This window comes from Coturnix japonica, chromosome 1, assembly GCF_054131305.1.
Source record: "Coturnix japonica strain WE chromosome 1, WE-NBRP24, whole genome shotgun sequence".
Taxonomy (NCBI): Eukaryota; Metazoa; Chordata; class Aves; order Galliformes; family Phasianidae; genus Coturnix; species Coturnix japonica.
In genome coordinates, this window is record NC_140663.1 from 3,532,824 (window position 1) to 3,554,748 (window position 21,925).

The window sequence follows — 21,925 nt, forward strand, 5'->3', positions numbered from 1 at the left end:
GGAAAGCACAGGGATATCAGTTTTCTTGCCATCCAATTGCAGACACACACAGTAAGAAGTAAAGGCAGGCCGAACCACAGGTGATGGTCTGTATTTCACTTGGGAAGACTTGCACCTTTCTTTCACAAAAGTAAGGCAGTTATTTTATGGCCGTTTTACTCTTCAGTGGATGTAAAACAACAGAGCATTGCCCCCATGTATTTAAAAGGCTGATTAGGAAAGCTCTTGGCCTAAGGTCAGTTTCTGTTTATTCCTGAATATTCCTTAAAAATAAAAAACAGTACAAAATGTGGCATCTTTTAAAAAACATTAAAAAGTAATGTTACTCATTCAGCATCCACAACAGTTCAGAGGAAAACAATGGAACTATGGACAAGGGAAAACCAAAACAGCAATGGCCAGTTCATATCTGCGCAGACTTAGGCTGGAATGCTAGAAGCCCCACAATTAACATCTATCTCGGAGCCCATAAGCAGATAAATTGCATATGAACATTAATAGGAGTCCTGAGAACGAGGTGATGGAAGTGTGATTATGTGGATTCAACTACAGCTGTTAAGTTAGCTAAAATAAGTTGGTGACAACACTTAATAAAGCAGACAACATCCAGGAGAAGAATCCCTGTTACCTTCTGCTATTCTCTTAATCATTTCCCTTGCTCCTCCAGCCAGAACTCAGTTTTGGCTGCAAACTGAGAAGTCTGCTGTTTAAAACCCATTGGGCCCAACACACATTGCCTGCCTCAAGCAGCTGTTGTGGACAATTCTCTGTCCCACAAAACTTTGCACATACATCAGTACAGAAAATACTCCCACTTGCAGCTGTTGTATTTTGCATAAGGAAACTGAAACATTAAAAAATAACTTTCATAAGGGATCAGATGGAGTATTTCCACCGATAAGATTTCCACAAACATTTTACGTAACAAATCTATAGCAATCTTTAAATAAACTCAATTTGCTCTTGGTTCTTCTCTATATACATTATAGATACATATACACGCAGTGTTAAAACCCTGACATAGTAGAGTCTCCTGTATCTGCCTGCAAGAAGCCAGAAAGATGGTTTGAGAAACCAAAATCTTCTCTGATCCATAATGAGAACCTCAGGCAAGTTTGGAAATGTCTTCATACTGGATACCTTCAACTCGGCGTCCTTTCAAAGGCCCCTGGAAAATAACAGATTGTATAAAACAAAATCAAAATACAAACTTGTTTGATGAATTTCCCAATAGAGAACTTGAAGTAACACTGCTGAAGGGGCCTTATCAAATCTTGCCACGTTTAGCATTCTTTAAGGAGCACAAATGAAGTGAGCAGTATTAGATACCCCAGGCATTAGCAACATTACAGTGCTGTTCGTATGGACCAATTTTAGCCCAGAGGAAGGTGAGACAAACAAAACAAACTAATACACAAACTAACAAACAAGACGATAGATAAGGATATAGAGCCCTATGTTCAGTCTAGTAAAGGGAGGAGAAAAATCACCTCCATGCATTTTTCACCTTTTTTTACCTTCCCACAAAACAGTGCAACTGCAGCTATATTCAAAATAACCACACAATGTTTTGCTAGTCTCTTTCAAGTTAAAAACTTGCCAAATTCAGCATCTTGGCATATTTTAAGAGGCAAACAGCAGAGCACAAGTCTGCATTGGAGAACAAGCAACTGTTTTCTTACTGGTTGGGAATAAGTGGCTGAAAAGAGCATTTTGTACTATAAATCCCACCTGTAAAACAGGATTAACGATAGCATCTTTCTTTGTGAAAGCTCTCCAACATACTGATGAAAAGTGCCCCATGAAAAATAGCCATTCCTGTTTATTATCTTTACTTACAGAGTCAATGATGATCGTTGCTGAAAATTTCTTCTCATTGATAGATTCCAAGATGCCTTCATTTCCCCTGTAACCACCATTTAACACCATAACTTTCTTGCCTGAAATGAGAAACAGGAAAAATTTCCTTTGATGGAGTTGTGTCCAGCTTCACTGACAGCTGAGGGAGAAATTTCTCTTCAAGGCTCCAGCAAGTGATTCCCAGCTCCGCCTCACAGCCTGCTCATTTATAAAGCGCAATGCAGTTTACCACTCTAGGCCATGCTGGTGCTATAGCAGAAGCCACTCAAACTACAGCAGGGAAAGAAACACAGAATCATAGAATGGTTTGGGTTGGAAGGGTCCCTTAAGATCCAACCACCTGATATAGGCAGGGACATTTCCCTCCAGAAGAGGCTGCTCAAAGCCCTATCCAGCCTGGCCTTGAATACTTCCAGGGAGGAGGCATCCACAGCCTCATTGGGCAACCTGTTCCAGTGTCTAACCGCCCTCACAGTAAAGAATTTCTTCCTAATATCTAGTCTAAATCTACCCTCTTCCAGTTTAAAGCCATTTCCCCTCATCCTGTCTCTACCTGCCATTCTAAAAGTTCCTCTCCAGCTTCCCTGTAGGGAACCGGTAGGGAACAGCTTCAGGTACCGGAAGGCCACTATAAAGTCCCCCTGGAGTATTCTCTTCTCCAGGTTGAAGAGACAAGTTCTCTCAGCCTGTCCAAACTTGTTGAGGGTGCACTCAATACCAATACTCAATACTGTTCACAAAGATGTTAAAAAGCACCAGACCCTGCACAGATATGAATACCACTCATCACCAAGGAGAGACATCACCAGTCTCTCCTTGGACACTGAGCCATTGACTGCAACTCTCCGAGCAGCCATTCAGCCAATCCCTTATCCAGTGAGCAGCCCATAATCAAATCCATTTTTCTCCAATATGGCTACCAGGATGTCATGTGGGAAAGTGTCAAAGAAGTCAAAGTCACTTCCCTCATGTCCTATTCTATACCCTAATTGCTCAGTGTGCCTTCTTTCTTCCTCTTATCTCACATAAGCAGTTCCACAGGGCATCAGTTCTATTCTAAGTGTGGGCAAAGCTCAACTGTACCATTATTCCACCATCAAATGGCTATTCACCAGCTGAAGGTGCAGAATGTAGCATGTCTGATGAAAAATCACAAGATCCTACATCTTATTTCTCTCTATGCAGACAGTGCTCTGTTTATTGATACCCTGACTGCTCCCTGAAATACTGATCAGAAACCTTAGTATGCCCCAGTCAAAGAAATACGAGTGAATCAAACAAGAGTTACGTTTTGCCAAGTACCTACAGCTATTTGAGGCATGATTTGGAAGGAAGACGGGATAAATATGACTAAGAGCTATAGAGCACTTCCTGAGAAGCTTCCTGGCAGCTGAAGAGAGATGCTTTCACGTAGTCAAATGAATTGACTCGAGAAGCACTTCTATCTTCTTATAATAACATTTATACAAGAAGAGATTGTGAAGAGTTGAAGAAGAAACAGTGCAATATTTCCCCAGAAAGTAACCAGAATATACATGGTAAGTGACCAGAGTAGGTTATGAAATGCTGTCCCATGAACAACACAGCTGCTGTTAAGGTAGTTTCAAGTGGATGTTTTACAGTTTAAAAGAACTTAAATTATGCTGTGACAGCTATGCTGAAAAGTAAGGAACACAAACAGCCATACCTGGTGCTGGTATTACAGTTTCCAGGTGTGTCTGATCAAGCTTCAGTTTGTCTCCAGAATCAATCATTTTCACAACTGCTGTATATTTGTCGATCACCTCCTGTTGTGAAGAGGCCAATCAGTGACTATAATAATATATAATAATTCTATAATAATTCTCTAAATTTACATTTTCAAAATTAACAAATTCAGGATCTTCAGTCTATGCTTGTACATTTTCAAAAGGAATGAGCTGCCCTAAAGGCATCCAGCTTCCACAAAGTGCTGGCTGACCCGACTCTGAAGTTAAGGCCAGATTAAAGGAGCTCCTCTTAAAAAACCACAACCAATCTCCTTTGTAAATTAAGTCCACTGATGTTATTAGCGCTGTCTGGAGGTTTTGTCAACCTTCAGATCAGTTATCTTAGCTACCTCTCAAATTTGGAGAATAAATTAGAGGCTTCTTTTCTTCATGGGAGGATAAACTGGCTTGAAGTCACACAGGGAGAATTGGAATAAGTCCTCTCAATGAGGAAAACTGTCACTGATCATCTTTACACCCAGCATGTCCAAACTCCCAGATTTACAGCTCAGTGGAAGACAGCCATTGGGACTCATAACCTTCTCTTCTTGCCAAAGAAAAAGCTGTGATTTTGAGTTCCATACGCTGCTGTCAGCCATTCAAAACACACCTAGATGTTGTCTTCTGCACTCTTGCCAAAGGCTGTTGAGCCTTGGAGTACCTACTACAACATCATTTCACTGGCAGCGGCTAAAAGAAACCACTTCTAAACATATAACAAGGCTTACAGAGTGAAGATTTTGTACACAAATGGGATCTTGCTCAAAGGGCAGTATGCAGAGTGAATATTTGTGCAACACTGATTAGTCTCAACTTAAAATACAACTACACCGCATCACATTGAAAAAGTGATTATTCCCCATTATGGATATGTTAATAGGATAAGACGTACAGGACAAAAGCAGACACAGAAAGAATGTGCCAGTAAAGTTACATTATGGCCCCTAATCAGTGTAGACTTAAGGCTGAGCACAATTCTGACTCTGAAAATCATCTGGTACCATAAAACCCAACTAAAGCCACAAGCTTTCATTTGCACACTGTACCTTAACAACTGCCTTTTTCTTGTGATACTTCTCTCCAAGCTTCTTCGTGACAATTTTTACAATGATTTCCTAGACAATTTGAAAGGAGGGAAACAAAAATAAAGATTAACGTTCCAAAATACAGAAGCAGGATCTTTTACATAAGCAAGTGTAGACATGCAGAATTGGTTGTACCTGTAAGTGTTATTCTTTAAAGATACTTACTGGCTGCAACCAGTAGTCTGTTCGAGATGTTCTTTTCTTCTCTTCTTCAAGCTACAGAAGAGGAACAAATAAGCATCATTCATTTTCTCCCTTCACTGCAGCCTTCCCAGGCCTTCAAAAATCTGAACAAATTCTCCAGACCCACACCAAGTAGGGAAAAAAAACCTAAGAAGGGTTGGTGAGAATGTGTTCTCAGCATAGAAATCAATCTGATGAGATTGATAAAATCTCATGATATCTGAGATTCTGAGATATCATGATATCTCAGATCTCATGATATCTGAGATTCATGATATATGAATCCACGATAAAATGATGGGAGATTCATGTTTATTTTTGTCAAGCGATTGTAGGTATTTTTTTCTCTTGTAAAATCTGTATTCCTTTACTTCCAACATCTGGATTGTCAAGGCAATAGGCACAGATGAGAAGCAGAAACCAATCTTAAATGGGAAGTGATATAATTTTGCCTGACATGACATTGAAGTCTGAATTCCACAAGAACTGAAGGTCTGAGATCATTTCAAAGTAGACTCACTGCTACAAGCATGGGGTTATAAAGACAAAGATCCTTGCATAACTGTTACCTCCATAATCTCATCCAGTGCAGATTTCTTCTTCTTCTCTTTGGACTGACCAGAGCTGTGAGCTGATTCTTTTCTTTTAACTGCTCCTTCCGCCATCTTCAGTGCGCTTGGTCCAAGGACGCTGCTGGGAGAGTAAGATGGCAGTTTCAGAGCAGACCTCAAATTGTCTCCTCTACCAAGACGCATTTGAAGAACTGGTTGTACAAAAAGGCCTATTGATCTATTTGATTTCAGTTGTGCAAGTCACCTTCCAGACCTTACATCACTCCTTTTCTAAGACTGTGCTTGGCAGCTGGAACTGAAGTGAAAATTCCATGTTCTCCAGATGTCCAGCAGAACAAAAACAATCTAATGGTCAGCTCATCAGTTCAAAAGCTAAGAGGTGATTAAGGGACTTAAGTGGTAAAGACAAAAACAAGTCTGCAAGTAAGATCTCCACATTTGTTTTAAATATTTATTTCAAATATATGAAGCAAAATGGGCTATCTTGTAGCTTAGGACATAATTAAAGCCTACATTAAAAGAAGGAAAACCTGTGAGGTTACTATGGGATTCCCAGGTGTCAGTATTAAAATGCATCTTATTTAACATATGTATTAAGGACCCTGGGACAAAGAGAGACCATCAACACTGATCAGCTGTGTCATCAATACAGAGGACACAAGAAAGAACTGGGTACAAGAAAGGACTGATTTACCTTGAAATCTTTGGTTTACAGAAGGCAAAACTAAACAGCATATTATGCAAGCTCCCATAGTTTAGAATAAAGTTTACTCTGCTTAGATTCTATCCACAGGGAACTCATCACTGTTTGAGATCAACAACAACAAAGAAGGGTCTGACTATAATTATGGATGACAACTAACGACGTGGACCAGCCATGAAAGAGTCAAACTCAACCCTAGCGATCACATCCTATGGTCTCTTGGTCCTATTTCTGCACCATGATCAAGAAATGCAGGTGATAACCCTGGCCAGGATTCTGCAACACCTGCAGTGAGCAGAGAGGCTGGGAAACAAGGAAATCCTGCAACACACTGCACCATGTGGTATCAGGTTGAACTCAAATAAGCCACATGGTAACAGCAATAGCCAATGGCTATTCACAGTAGCAGAACACTGACACAGGGAAGCAGTTTCCATACACAACACTGAAGTGACTCCTGAACCATCAGTGAAGGAGAAACAATAGGTTGGTCACTTTAGTGTGAGGCAGATATCCAAATCTTGCTTCTACACTACTATTACGAACTTTACATACAAGTAACTATCATATGCTACAAAAATGTTGGAGCTCTTGATACATGATTTCACATTCAGCCAAATTTTTGCAAGCACCTTAAAACAGATCAATGTATTCCTCACTGAAACTATTCAAGTGAGCATCTATGCTAAGTTCAGGCTCATCTTAAGTGCAACTCAATGCTCAGGAATAATTCCTCAAAGCCTGAGATCTCTCTCTCTTCTTGCAATGAACTACTTTATTGTCTCATTTTCTGCCTGGCATATATCCCATCAGATATCTTATCTAAAAGCTAAGCTTGTGACGAGAAGCAAGCTTTCGCTTTACTTGCAATGCACTTAATTACAATATTGCCTTACAAGAAAAGACGTACTGCTCATCAAACAGTTTCACTGACTTCTATAAGTATTGTTTGCATTATTGATCCCCTTCTCCTGTGTTGCTTGTGGTTATATGACAATTAAATCCACGAGCTTTACAAAGATTTACATCAGGTAGACTCAGCTCCTTTAAGGATGATCAGAGAAAATATTACCTCCAATTAGACAAAGCAGTCAAACCTTTTAGAAACTGAAATTAAAAAGTCATGATTATCCATTCACAGAAGGCAGCTGGGACTTGATGGGATACACTTTAAATGCTTCAGTTAGATCCCCCATCCGCCCTTTTACTTATTTCTTTCTTCCCAGAGGAAACTATCACAGCCTATTCATTTCTGGGCATCTATCATGAATGAACCCCAGAGAATTCAAGAAGGCTCCTCACAGCATATATATAAAATATAAACATTCATCCATTTAAAATACAAAAGGAACCACAACATCACCCAGGATCTCTTCCTGAATAACATGACAGGATGAGACATTAGACAACAAATATTCCAGGATAAGATACATCTTCTTACCCATACAAACACCATTGGTATGTAAACATTTTGCAAAAGTAAGGCTTGCCCTTAAATAATTTTCTCACCTTGTTTTTGAAGATGCTGCTACTGAAGTACTTGCTCCTTTATTTAAGTTAAATGCAACTAAAAAGATAAAAAATAAAAGATGTTAGAATTTATCAATCTGCTAATGGAAAAGACTGTACATTTAAAAATACTATTTACTGTTACGGTTTGGCTCTTAAAATAAACCAAAAAGTGGCAAGAAATTCTCTGCGTTTTCCTATTTTCAGTGCTTTTTGAAACTCATCTCAAAGCACTCCATGAAACACTGAGCATGCTTTAGCACTCATTTCAATCATGAAATCAGATTCAGTTCAAGAAAACTGCACGTATCAAAATCTGGTTACCTTTTTCTTCCTCATTTTCTCTGTTCAGTTCAGTATAGACTGGTTCCTCCTGCCAAAAGAAAACTTAATAGATTTCAAAAGCAAAACAGAAAGCTGAGCCAGGATAACATTTTTTAGTGATCGTTGACTGCCTGAATTTTATTGACAAAGATCATCTAATAACTGTAATATTCAGTCTGGCTTGATTTATAAGATTATAAATTGAAAACGTTATCTCATTATAGGCTCCTGTGCAAAATTATCTAATTAACACTCTTTACAGAGATGTTGTCTATACTTGTTTAATTTCAGCATCAAAGGGAAAGTGGCCTTACTGCAAGTTTGCTCATTTTGAACAAGCATGATTAGACTGGTTTTTGGACAGTCTGATAATCTAAAAAAGGAAAAAAATCATGGAATCTTTCCAAATTTTTAGTACCAAAGGCTCAGACCATTTAAATTTCAATTAGTTTTAAATTAAGAAAAAGATAATAGTTTACAACAGCATTTAAATATATCTATTGATACCCAGAATCAAATGGGAGGTCCCAATCCCAGGCAACAACGTGCATGGAAGTCAAGGGATAATGCTAAAGAAGTTCCCAAATTCCACATCATGGCTATGAGAATAAAACTCTGTACTGTGGGTATTTGATCATTTTAGCTTTCCTGGTAATCTCAGCCTCCCTACCATACTTATTATTTGCAGCCCTGTAAGGTTGTGAAATACAACAAATGAAGACATCACTTTAGTTACTGTTTAGTCTCCTACCTTAAATTCAGCGTTTTAAAATTGCTGAGAAAACTAATACTTGTGGTAACACATTGGTTATCATCCTTCATAAATGTTTAACAGCAAATTCAGAAAGTAGGTGAAGTAATGTGGTGATTTAAGCATGAGAGAAGAAGGTCTAAACCATAATCTGAAATGGCTGGGACCAGATATAGTCATAAGGAATAGTTTCAATATATTTCAAAACAGCGTCAAATCTAAAAGGAGCTCAAAGCTCTACTTTCCTTTTCTGAAACTGATTCCAAAGAGGATGTTGATGTTTATCTGCTGTAAAAACCTTCATGTTGGTTATTTGAGGAAGCAGCAATTTCAACTGAAACAAGGTGGGCAAAGTGGGCATGAGAATTATCTGCGAGAAGAATATTTCTCAGTTTAGGAACAACCAACTGTGCAGCCACATATAACCCACTGTTGCCCAGTTTGAACTAGCAATCAGCTCACAACCCACTGCACAGATTACTCATCATCTTCTAGATGGCTGCAATGGAAATAGCAGTGGAAAGACCAGGGAAGCATTACTAACTTAACTGAGAGGACTTTTGAGCTGAAGATTGATAGATAATTTTTCTCACCAGTTCTTTCCCCTCCAAACCTCTTCTAACTTGCTGTTCAATGAATTTCGCTGTTTTTTCTTCATCATCGAGGTCTTGTTTCTTTTTTCTCTCTTGTTCTTGTTGCCTGCGAATGGTCTCTGGGTCCCTATCAATGTACTGAATATACCAGCCTTTTGGAGTCTCATCAACCTTACAAAGGCCTAAAAACCCAACACAAGACAAAGTAAGATGAATACTAACAAAAACAAGAAAGTAACAAAAAAAACCCATCATTTTCCTAGGCCACGTTCAATATAAGAATGTAAAAACTTCACCAGATGTACCTTTACAATGTATCTCTTACCGGACTTGTAAAATTGACTTTAAATTGCCCTTAGTAACTACTTATGCCCTTAAGCTAGCAAGTTCTATTTGGAAATGAGCCAAAATATGTAGTAAAAGAGGATGGAACATTCTGTATCACTTTCCTTATGGAAGAAAACATTTCCTTCCCATTGTTTTAACAGGGAAGAAAACAGCACTCTAACATATATAAACACTACAGAGCAACAGCATCAAACTATAGGAAACTTTACTGTGCAACACTGTTGTTACTGGCACTCATTAGAGTGACTTTTCAAGCACTCTGTGACTCATGAATGTATCCTGTAGCACACAGAGGACTGAAACCAATTTAAACATTACACAGCACTGTGGTATGACATAACCTCTGCTCCTCCCACGGAAAGCAAAACTGCAGATGTCAGATTTGAACCCTTGTATTAGGATAGGAATGAAAACAATATAACGTTTCTTGTCACCACATATACTGAGGGATCCTGGAGTTGTAAGAAATGTCCTATCATAGTACACACTTTTTAAATGACAACCATTGGAAGCTTAGAATTTAGCAAAAGCTACAAGGAAAAAACAAGGAAAGGTTTGTAAGTGATGCATTTATCTCAGATCTCTGCCACTTCTCATAAGGAAATTCCATTGCTTAGTACAGAACTCTATTTGGATATGTGTTAATATAGATGCAGGAGGGGAGGGTTATGGAAGAAAAGGAAACAGGAGAATTAACACAAATGCTTACTGATTACTCATCAACAAAGCAACTACCCAATAGTTTTATAATGTCATAACCCATAACAACAATAATTACCTTCTCTCCCCAACCATTTTGTAAAATCAGTCAGTGTCTCCCATTGCGTTGCATTCATGTGGATGTGTTCTCGGTGACTGATGTATTCGTTGTACACGATGTTATTGTGGACTCTCTTTGTTCCTAAAACAGAGTTATTATGAAGTGTAAGTATGGGACCCAGGAGAAACCAACCAAAACTTTCTGCACAAAATCAAAAGGCATTAAAAGCAAAAGAAAAAAAAGTAAAATATTTACCAAATCGTCTCCTGAGCAGTTCTAGGAAATCATTCCGGAACTCCCTTAGGGGATATAAAGAAAAGGATTTAAACCAAAATTAAGTAATTACACAGAAATGTTCAATTGTCATTAATAATGAAATATCTGCAGTAGAGAGTATTCTTTTGAACTGAGCATGATGAATTTCAGACACCTGTTTCCCATCTTTGGTAAGACAGCGTGAAGTGCAGCCTGTATACACAAAGAGGCACAGTATGGTACATGCACACACAAGTTTAATCTTCTAAAGGATAATACCCTTTCAAAGGGATAAAATGGAAAGAACTGAACTCTAAACACTTCCCACTAATTGCTGGTATTTCATTACCAGGTATCTCCCAAGGTTGACTAACACTGACACAAAACACGAGGCAGAACAAAGCGAAGTAGTGGTAGACTGGGTAGACAGATCACTCATCTCCCTGCTAATTCAATGGCTTAAAGATAAAGCCTCCCTTCAGCCTCACGCTGAAGACAGTTCCACTCAGCCCTGCAGTCAGGTAGGTCAGATGGACAAAGGGATCAGGGGAACAGTGGGATGTTATTCATACAGCTGGCTCCTTATCTCCATGTGATGGTTCTTTTAGCTCTCTGTAATTCTGCAGCTCTGACAGTCACTTAGCTGGGACACAAGCAGTGACATGCTTCATAATGAAGAGCAAATTAAAACAGGACTTGGGCATGGAATAAAATTATCAAGTTTGGGATTAAAAAAATAAAAGGATCTGGGATAAAAACTGCCACATTTGGGATAAAAAAAAGAAGTTAAATGAGACAGAATTGTCAACTTTTAAATATCACGGCACCCTTAAACTGACATGCTTTCAAAAGCAAACTTTTCACATAGTCACTATATGAAACGGCCGACACTAAAATACATCAGAATCAAGTGTCTTCAATGGGACATAACTGGGCTTTAGGGGTATGGCCGTGCAGATTTGACACATGGGTAAGAATACATGGCAAACTTACTCAGAAAAGTAGTTCAGGAATTGCTGAGGATTTTCAGAAGCCAGCAGTAATTGCCTCTGGTGAGATTCAGACATGCAATGACATTTGAAGCCATTCTAGAAAATAAAGAAAAACATTTTATCTGCCTTTGTCTCCATTTGCAACACACAGCTTTAAAAGTGACTTAAAATGATGTTTTCTAAGTGAAATCTCTTGGAGGCTTTCACATAAAACACTCAAACCCAACCACAGTCTAGCAATACAGATTGGCTGTTTCTCCTAACTAGGACATAACAAAGGTCCTCTTGCTCCCTTGTGGAATGGGATCGATGTGGCACCACCTGGTCCATCTATCCAGGCAAAAGGAGTGGAAATACTTGCTGATTCCCCACCTGACATGCACTCAGATGTTGGAGGTTTGGCTACACCCTTCAAATGAACAGAGAAGTGAAAACAGGGGGAAGCATCAGAGAAAAATCATCTCTTTATAACAGGAGAAGGAGGGAAGAAACAGACAGAATCAGAAGGTTGGACAGAGACCTTGCTTGTGATTTCAAGGCTTGCATGTCCAAAGCACAACTACCCCAAACTCCTGATGGAATAATTCCTAACCCTTTCAGGGCATCCTAATGGGGTTAAGAAAAGCTCAGGACCATGTTTTCTCCAAAACACTTCAGGGCTTTCCCCCACAGGGGTTATAATGGCATATATCCCTAGCCCAGGTGGTTGGGAACCCCTCAAACCCCACTCAGCTCTTCATATCATACATGAGGGATTAGGAACCCCACAGAGAAACGGAGGACCCCTAAGCACCAAACACAGCCCGGCCCGCTTCACCTCACCTCATCTCGGCACTGCTTCTGGCACATCTGGCAGTACCAGCGTAGCTTCTGCAGCCCTTTAGACTTAATCCGGTTGGCGATAGCCTTTGGGCTGAGGAAATCCGACTTCCCCATGGCGTTCTTTACCTTTTTTCACCCTTTATTTCCTCGTCCCGGATGAGACGGAGCGACCTCGGAAGCGATCATCGAGGCTCCGGGCGCCTGCGCGGGACGGGCGGGCTGACCTTCAGCAGAGCCGGGCTGCAGGCGCCGCCATGTTCGCGCGGGGCTCCGCCGTGGTGCTGTACCAGCCGCAATGGTAAAGGGGGGAAAACAGCGGGTTGTGGTTACCGGGTTGTGCCTGAGAGGGGCTGGGGGTTCGTGGAGGAACGAGGGAACGCGGGATGTGGGGAGGATGGAGGGCTCTGTCCTCCGCTTTGCGGGCCTGAGGCTGGTTGGAGGCTGAAGGGCGCTCTGTGTGAGGTGAATGGCACTGCAGGGACGTCCTGCTGATGGCTGCGAGCCCCGCTGTTTCGTTGTTTTAATCGTTTAAAAAAGAAAGAAAACTCTGTTTTTCGTGTGTATTTGCCCTTCTGACGCCCTTCTGCGTGGCCTTTGTTTTCGTTGTCACACAAAAAATGTGAAAGGTTTGTTATAAGGCCTCGTTTTGAAGTGTCCTTACTAAGAAATGGGTGTTTCTATATGCTCGTCTCTCTGAAGAGACCTGACCTTGATGGGTATTTGCTTGCTGGAGAGCTTATGATCTCTCCTAATCACTCCTGCTTTCACTTCCAGGGGCCAAGTCAGGAATATGGCAACTCTGAAAGACAGTAAGTGCTGCTTTTGTCTGCTTTGAACAGAAGGGAAATGCAGGAGGTGTTAAAGCATGATTTCACTTGGCTTCTGTTGGATGAAGTGATGGTTGTGGATTGTAACACTGACATGTGAGCCTCCAGCACTTGTGTCAAACAAGTGTCCTTCATAAACTTCCCCCACCTTCAGGGGGAAGTTCTTTACTATGAGAGTGGTGAGGTGATGGCACAGCCTGCCCAGAGAGGTTGTGGATGCTCCGTCCCTAGAGGTATTCAAGGCTGGGTTGGATGGGGCCCTGGGCAGCCTGGTCTGATGGTTGGCAACCTTGCACACATCAGGGGGGTTGAAGCTAGATAGTCATTGTGATCCTTTTCAACACAGGCCATTCTATGATTCTATGAACTTCAGGAGAGATTTCTGGATAGCCATTGCTTATGTTTTATTGTTTGCTTTCAATCTCTTGTGCCCAATGTAGCCCAATTTTGACCTTCAGCTTTTAACCTTGTTAGTTACCAGGCGCTTGAAATCCATCAAGAACATTCAGAAAATTACAAAGTCCATGAAGATGGTTTCTGCAGCAAAGTATGCAAGAGCTGAGAGGGAGCTGAAGCCTGCTAGAATATATGGAACAGGAGCACTGGGTGAGAGAAGGCTCTTGCTACCAAACATACTTTTAAATGCTTGAACTGCACATGCTTCTCAAACATTGCACTTGCAGTCAGTGTCACTGTTTACTTGTAGTTCACTATAATACCTGACACAAAGATGCAGGTGGCTTTGAATTACTTCTTTATCACCTTTGGTCAGCTAACCTGCAAGCTTGAATGATTGTGATGGAGATAAAAATGCATCAGGTTGCGATTTGAAACAATTTGGAAATGATTTATGAAATTTGAAGTTAGTTGAAGATGTTTTGATAGGACAGATTTTCTTCTTGACCCCCTTGAATATCTTGCCCATCTTGTTCGTTTTGTTTTTCCTCAGCACTGTATGAGAAAGCAGAAATTAAGGCACCCGAGGACAAGAAGAAGTATCTCCTTATTGGCGTGTCCTCTGATCGAGGTCTGTGTGGTGCTATCCATACATCTATTGCTAAGACCTTGAAGAATGAGATTACCAACCTCTCCAATTCAGGGAAGGAAGTTATGGTGGTTGGTGTAGGCGACAAGATTAGAGGCCTACTTCAAAGGTAAAAAGGGAGAGGGGTTTGGTTTTGGTCATGCTGGTGTATCATAATTTAACTGAGGGATGAGGGCAGGAAAGCCAAGTGAAATGCTTAGTTGTTGAACACTAGCAGTTAGTGCTGCTGCTTGCCTCTTGGTGCTACACAGCTGTGCATTGGAGCACCAACTTGCTCCTGACACATAATTCACGTTACTACAGGACACATGGCAATTACTTCCTGATGACATTCAAAGAAGTGGGACGGAGACCTCCCAGTTTTGGAGATGCTTCAATCATTGCTTCAGAGTTATTAAACTCTGGATATGAATTTGATGAAGGCTCTGTCATCTACAATCGGTTCAGGTAAGATAAAACTGAAGCTGCGCTAGGAAGATGTTGAATAGATTTCAAAACAGCATATTGGTTGAATTAAGTAAAATGGGAAAACTGTTCAGATTTTGTTGAAAAGTCAGTGCATCTTCTTAGTATGTGTGAAGAACATGTTTGCCATGGGTATTTTTTAATAGATATGGTTGAAACTCTATAGTGTTTCAAAGCACTATAGTTTCTAAACACATTTTCTATAGCATGCGCTGTTGTGTTTACAGTCAGTACATTATGATATCCTTAGGGTATTTGATATCTCCTCATGGGGAGCATAACAAGACTTTGAAGAATTGGAAGGCCAGAAGTTGCCTGTGTCCTAACTTGATATCAAATGCTCAGTTTAGGCTCTTCAGTCAAATAAAACCTATTATGCTATTTTTTTATACAGATCTGTCATCTCCTACAAGACTGATGAAAAACCTATCTACTCTTTTGAAACAGTTGCTGGTTCTGGTAAGTACTTGTGAAAGTACACGTAAGGCAACATGGAGGGATGTAGTAAATGGAGAAAAGCTAACTTATTAGTTTTCTATATGACGTTGTATCATTACAATTAGTACAGCCTGCAGTTCTGACTCGACTCATTCCTATTTTTCAGAAAGCTTGAGTATCTATGATGACATTGATGCTGATGTGCTGAGAAACTACCAGGAATTTACACTAGCAAATATTCTGTACTACTCCCTGAAAGAATCTACCACCAGCGAGCAGAGCGCTAGGATGACTGCTATGGACAACGCAAGCAAAAATGCTTGTAAGTCTATATGGATTTTCTAGGTGTTGATGTCTGTCGTGTTGCTGGTCTGAGGATTTTGAGAATATGAAGTTGAGAATATGTTGGTATACCTTGTAAAGTGTCCAAACTGAATGCACTGCAGTTGGTATTGGTGGGCAATGGCTAATAGCATTTAATGTGGCATAGTGATATGATTCCAGCTTCAAGAAGATAGCGATGCATAAAAAATACTGGTGGCTGAATGAAGCTTATGTATTATGCAGTAGGGTTACCTGGAACTGTAAGTGTGGGTCTCTGCTGATCTCTTTATCTTGAATGTAGTGATAAAGTCTCCATTAAAAAATAGGAAGAATGGCTTCGTTTGCCAGAACACAGAACTTGAAGGAAATACTGTTGTTGATTGAGGGGCATTAACGATGCAAGAATACACAATTGGAATTCATTTAAAAATGAGTGATGTGCTACAAGATATTTACTAGTCTGTCGGCTGTTCTTCATATGTTTAATTCTGATGCCTCAAGACAAATTATCCCCTTTCTAGATTGTCTGTTAGTAGTGTTATCTGTAGGGAAAACTGGAAAGTCCAGTAAGCCACTTGATCATACACACGGATCTACAAGTCTACGTGGTATTCTATTCATAGAACTTGTATTTGAATGGTCATTATATGCTTAAATTCCAACTTTAATTTTTTTCCTAGCTGAGATGATCGACAAACTGACTTTGACATTCAACCGTACCCGTCAAGCAGTTATTACTAAGGAGCTTATTGAGATCATCTCTGGTGCTGCTGCTCTGTGAGTACCTGTATACCAATGAAACAGAAGTGGTTGCAATGTGATGTAATGCTCATGCCCTCCTTCAGGCGGGTTAACAGGGAAGGTTAAGGCATGAAAAGCAGGACAATCCATGGCATTGCTTCCATGCTTTGCTTGTGGCAATTGTACTAACAAGTGTGGTGAAGTTTGACCAGGTATAATTGAAATGCCGGTAGACTATATCTTAAACCTTGACACAAATCCTTGACTGAGCAGGGAAAGCGTTTTCTGCTCCCTCTTAATTTGCTTTGAAAGGATATTCCATCTGCCCCTTCCACTTGGATTCTTCATACTCTGCTCAAATAGCCCAGTTCATTGCTGTAGAACAGTTTTGGATGCATAGAGAGCAATTCAGGTGACTGAGACGCCTTTGGAGAAATCATTCTGTGATGGTGTGCGGGGGGGTTTGGGGTTGGAAGGAGAAATATAGCTGGCATCAATGGATTCTGGATATATGTATGATAAATGTTGAAGCTGAGTATATTGCTGCATTGCCTGAGAATGAAGTTTTGCAACTGTGTGTTCTATAGGTTACAAAATGTGTGGGCTTAGACCACAATTTGTAACCACATGTAGACGATGTGCATTCCATCTAACTGTTAAAAACATTGTGCTATGCTCAAAGATGTAATTATGTGTGGTGATATTCTGTGTATTTGCAAAATGTTTGGAATACGTAACACATTGCAGTTCTGAGCTGTATTATGTCCCTCACAATACAGTCATAAATACTTGCATAGTTTTGCCTTAATTTGCATGAGTTGCTTCTTAACCTGCTTGTTCTGTTGTGTTTTTTTTTCCTCATAACATCTTAACCAGGGATTAATCGGCAAAAGAGGTTTGGCCAAATCCAAGAGGTAAAGTTATGGAATAGAGACTAGATTGTCTGTATTAATCCATTTTTAAATGCAATTTTGAAGCCAGATTAGGAAGACTGAATTCAGAGATAGTGGTCAGACCCATTTCTTCTCCCACACATGTAGGAAATAGCCATTGCTTTCTGTTTGGGCAGATACAAGCACCAATAAATCTTAAACAAAACACATCCATGATAGCATACATCTGCATTTAACAGATTTCTGACAATATTGCTGACAATAGCAGGACACAGGGAAATGCTTTTAAGTTTTAAGTTTAAAGAGGGAAGATTTATGTTGGATGTTAGGGGGAAGTTCTTCACTAGGAGAGTGGTTAGGCCCTGGAACAGGCTGCCCAGGGAGGTTGTAGATGCCCCGTCCTTGGAGGTGTTCAAGACCAGGTTGGACGGGGCCCTGGGCAACCTGATCTAGTAAATGTGTATGTTTGGTGGCCCTGCCAGGGAGGGGGGTTGGAACTACATGATCCTTGAGGTCCCTTCCAACCTGGGTCATTCTGTAATTCTGTGATTTCTGTGGGTTTGTTTAATCTTTGAGTTATTGGATCGATTTGAAAGTATTGCATCATATTTTCATAATGCCCTGAAATGGGGCTGTGACTTAAAAATGCCTTACTCCTGAAGAGGAGTTTGTAGCAAAAAAAAGCACTTAAAGCTTCAAATAGAGAGAGTCGGAGGGGAGGAGGGTGTAAGGAAGAATGAATTCTTAAGGCACTGAAATCTTAAGGCACTTAAAATCAGAGGTGATGCATCTTAAAAAGAAGCATTGATTGAAAGATATTAATTTGTTTCAATTTGCCTTACAGGTGAAGAATAATTCTGAGCATCTGATTGAACTCGCCTGTGTTCATTAATAAGACAGCTCTGCTATTTTGCAAAGAAGCGGCGAAGCCCCAGAAATATCTGTACATTCTTACAATAAACTCCTTCATGAGATACACGTTATTGGTTGTCGATACCTTTGGGTTTGACTCGGTTACTCTTTGAAACGTAGGGGTTATGTTTAAAGCCGTGCTCTGTATTTTGTAATTCCTGGTATGGAAGCTGTAGCATCAAGTGCTGCTGGATCAGTGCAATTCCTCATTCACGGCCACAGACCTGAAGTTTCTTAAGCACAGTTTTATTTAGGACACTTAAATCAAGCTTTGGCCCTAATATTCTCTGACTTTGGAGACGCTGTGGTAGATACAGCAATTGCTCCACATCAAAGTTTATGTGCTAATGGTATATTAAATATTTCTTTATGGAACCCAAGGAATAGCACGTTTACAGGGCAGTTAAATCCAAGCTCTTGAATCCTAAGTTAATTAATTAATGGTAACTTAATGTGGTTACAAAAAGGGACATGTGCATTTGCAGGCCTTTAGAACACTCTAATATTTCAAAGCTTTGGGAGGCTGGTTCAGCACTCAGAGCTTCTCCATGGATTGAATAGAGTAAGCAAAGCACACACACCTGTCCTAAGCAGTGATGAACTGCAGGTCTTTATCATGGGTCCAGCTACCTGCACTACAGCAGGCTCGGGATGGGACTGATCTAATAGACTATAGACTGTTAACTGACTAATCAGCACTCTAATAAATCAAGCAGCCAACTTGTCAACTGATCAACTTCTCATAAGACACCACTCCTATTTAGTCCTGTGCTTCTCGCTCCAGTTACAAACTCACTTTGAATTATTCAGCTTATACTGTGGTATAAAGCTGGAAAACCTACGAGGACAGGCTGAGGGAGTTGGGTTTGTTCAGCCTGGAGAAGGTTGCGGGGTGACCTCATTGCAGCCTTTCAATACCTGAAGGGAACTTACTCCCAGGAGGGGAGTAAACTCTTGGAAAGGGCTGACAATAGCAGGACACGGGGAAATGGTTTTAAGTTAAAAGAGGGAAGATTTAGGTTGGATGTTAGGGGGAAGTTCTTCACTAGGAGAGTGGTTAGGAACTGGAACAGGCTGCCCAGGGAGGTTGTGGATGCCCCGTCCTTGGAGGTGTTCAAGACCAGGTTGGACGGGGCCCTGGGCAACCTGATCTAGTAAAGGCTTATATTTGGTGGCCCTGCCAGGCAGGGAGTTGGAACTCCATGATCCTTGAGGTCCCTTCCAACCCGGCTCATTCTGTGACAAGGACTCAGCGGTGGCGGCTCCGCTCGATGCTCTCGACGTTGGACCGGCGTTGCCTGCTGTGGGGCGGAGCGAAGCGCGGCGCCAAGATGGCGGCGGCGGCGGCGGGCCCTGCGTGAGCCTCCCGCGGCCCTGCCGGCTCAGGGCGGGCGTGGGTATCGCGGAGCCGAGCCCAGGCGGCATGTGCGAGACGTACTCGAGGTGGCTGCTGCGGGTATCGGTAGCGCAGATTTGCCAGGCTTTAGGTTGGGACTCGGTACAGGTTTCGGCCTGCGATCTACTTACCGATGTGCTGCAGCGGTACCTGCAAGGATTGGGCCGGGGTTGCCACCGCTATTGCGAGCTCTGTGAGTGAGATCCCGGGCCGCGGTGTGGGGTTGTGGGGGTACGAGGGATACGTTATGAGAGGCTGTGTGGGGTGAGGCTGTGGGGCTGTGATGATGCTTTGGGGCCGTATGAAGGGCAGCTGTGTGTTCGGAGGCTCTGGGCTTCTTCTTAGGGCTGCGGGTAGGAAAACTGTAGGGTAATGTGAGGGATACGGGAATAGGAGTGATGCTTTGGAGCGCAGAAAGGGCAGCTGTGGGTTTGGATGCTATAGGACGGTGCTGGAGGGTATAAGGAGCAAAGCATAAGGAGTGTTGGGAGCTGTAGAGCTAGGGGTAAAGGTTTGGAGGTATATGTAGAAGGTGTGTGTGGTTGGAGGCTATAAGGCGGTAATGGGGGCCATGGGATCACAGAATCACAGAATTGTAGGGGTTGGAAGGGACCTCTAGAGATCATCGAGTCCAACCCCCCTGCCAAAGCAGGTTCCCTACACCATGTCACACAGGTAGGTGTCCAGGTGGGTCTTGAATATCTCCAGAGAAGGAGACTCCACCACCTCCCTGGGCAGCTTGTTCCAGTGCTCATGGGATGGGTAACTTAGGCAGCAATGAGGGCCACAGGACTAGGAGCAAAACTTTGGGGTCTCAGGATGGGCAGTTGTGAGTTTGGAGGCTGTGGGGCATTGCTGAGAGCTATAAAGTAGAAGACTATAGAGCAGTGTTGGGGGCTGTGGAGATAGGAACGATACTTTGAGGCCACAGAAAGGGCAGCTGTGGAGCTGGGAGCTGTGGGCCTGTTCTGAGGGCTGTGGGTAGGAAAGCTGTTGATTGAAGGCCAAGAGGCAGCACTGGGAGGTGTGAGGAGGAAGGTTTTAGGGCAGTGTTGGGACTGTAAGGCTATGAGCAATACTTTGGGGGCACAGGAAAAGCAGATGTGCAGTTGGAGGCCAAGATGCAGTGCTTAGGGCTGTGAGGAGGAAGATTATAGGGCAGAGTTTTTGTTTATGGGAGTAGGAACAATATTTTGGAGGCATTAGAAGGGCAGCTGTAGTGTGGGAGTCTGTAAGGGGCAATGATAGGAACTATGGGCTAGAAGTGATGCTTTGAAACAGACGGGCTGGCTGTGGGGTTGATAGATGTAGAGCAGTGCTGAGGGTTCTAAGTAGGAAAGCTGTAAGACAGCATTAGGGGCTATACTTAGCAATACTTAGGAAGGGCAGCTGCTAAGGCCCACAGGGAGGAAAGCATACAGACAGTGTTTGAGAATATAGGGTTATGAGTGATGTTTTGGGGGCATATTAAGGGCAGCTGTGGGGTAAGAGGTTGTAGGGCAGTGTTGGGGGACTGTTGGGCTAGGAGCAGTACTTTGGGGTGTAGAAAGGATGGCTGTAGGGTTGGAGGCTGTAGGGCAGTGCTGAGGGCTGTGGGGTGGGAAGCTGTAGGGGAGTGATGGATCCATAGGGCTAGGAGCAATGCTTTGGGGTCACAGGAAGGGCAGCTCTGTGTTTGGAGGCTGTGGGACAGTGCTGTAGAGTATGGGGAGGAATGCTGTAGGGCAGCATTGGGAGCTATGAGGATAGGAGCAATAATTGGAGGGTATAGGTGGATGTCGTGTGGGGCAATTCTGCATGTTGAGTGTCTGGGCAGTTGGTCTTTGAGCAACTAAGTGAGAGGTGAGGGGATGGAAGAGGTCAGGCTGTGGGCTAGTGGGAGATGGGCAAGGAGTTGGGACTACAGAACTGTGGGTATGGGGGTAATTAAGCTTTGAAGTAGTGAGGAGATTGATCTGCTGCCTCCCTTTCTCTGTCTGCACTGTGCAGGGTTGAGTTGTGTGTATACAGGAGAGGATATGGAAGATTTGGTTTAAGGGGGGGTGAATATGCAAAGAGAGCACAGGGATCTGTGCTTGTGGGATCAAGGATGTATGTGTGTAGGGTGCCATGCAGCTTGGAGTGAGGGATTAATGTGTATGAGCACAGTGTGGGGCCTTGCTGGATTTGGGATTAGGAGAGCAGAGCTGTTGGTAGCATTACTGGGGAAGAGATATGGATCAGGAAGCTCACACCAGGTGGGAGGAGAGAGAAGGGAGACAGGAGTCTGTGAGTGCACAGCAACATGTCTATGTGGGGACAGCTGAGAAAGAGGGCAACAAATATTGCCCTGGTAGTGGATGGAGGATGATGACACTGTGAGTCCCTCACGGCAGCTTG

General features: G+C 42.1%; 3 protein-coding genes across 6 annotated transcripts in view; 2 read left to right on the plus strand and 1 right to left on the minus strand.

The window, feature by feature from the left end:
* Positions 1–231: 231 nt before the first annotated feature.
* Positions 232–12,668, minus strand: KIN (Kin17 DNA and RNA binding protein). Of its 2 annotated transcripts, none has more exons than XM_015866456.3 (13): positions 12,506–12,668; positions 11,685–11,779; positions 10,692–10,735; positions 10,455–10,577; positions 9,329–9,510; positions 7,985–8,033; positions 7,661–7,718; positions 5,446–5,566; positions 4,859–4,909; positions 4,655–4,723; positions 3,548–3,647; positions 1,840–1,940; positions 232–1,168 (listed from the first exon to the last, which is right to left on the minus strand). In XM_015866456.3, the coding sequence occupies exons 1-13, from the start codon at positions 12,617–12,619 to the stop codon at positions 1,106–1,108; spliced, it is 1,170 nt and encodes a 389-aa protein (XP_015721942.1). In that variant the 5' UTR covers positions 12,620–12,668; the 3' UTR covers positions 232–1,105. The 2 variants fall into 2 exon arrangements, with proteins under 2 accessions (XP_015721942.1, XP_015721851.1); XM_015866365.3 differs by having other exon boundaries at positions 5,446–5,569.
* A 65-nt stretch (positions 12,669–12,733) lies between these two features.
* Positions 12,734–18,216, plus strand: ATP5F1C (ATP synthase F1 subunit gamma). 3 transcript variants are annotated; one of them, XM_015866574.3, is made up of 10 exons: positions 12,734–12,803; positions 13,280–13,314; positions 13,807–13,938; positions 14,282–14,486; positions 14,681–14,824; positions 15,237–15,301; positions 15,447–15,602; positions 16,285–16,381; positions 17,222–17,259; positions 18,083–18,216. In XM_015866574.3, exons 1-9 carry the CDS (start codon positions 12,760–12,762, stop codon positions 17,226–17,228), a joined length of 885 nt encoding a protein of 294 aa, XP_015722060.2. In that variant the 5' UTR covers positions 12,734–12,759; the 3' UTR covers positions 17,229–17,259; positions 18,083–18,216. The 3 variants fall into 3 exon arrangements, with proteins under 3 accessions (XP_015722060.2, XP_015722149.2, XP_085407034.1); XM_015866663.3 differs by lacking the exon at positions 17,222–17,259; XM_085550908.1 differs by lacking the exons at positions 17,222–17,259; positions 18,083–18,216 and having other exon boundaries at positions 16,285–16,385.
* A 1,244-nt stretch (positions 18,217–19,460) lies between these two features.
* Positions 19,461–21,925, plus strand: part of TAF3 (TATA-box binding protein associated factor 3) — a 109,220-nt gene continuing 106,755 nt past the window's right edge. Inside the window, exon 1 of the mRNA XM_015866803.2 lies at positions 19,461–19,739. Coding sequence (XP_015722289.1) covers positions 19,574–19,739 — 166 coding nt within the window. The 5' untranslated portion in view covers positions 19,461–19,573. The remainder of the gene's footprint in view (positions 19,740–21,925) is intronic.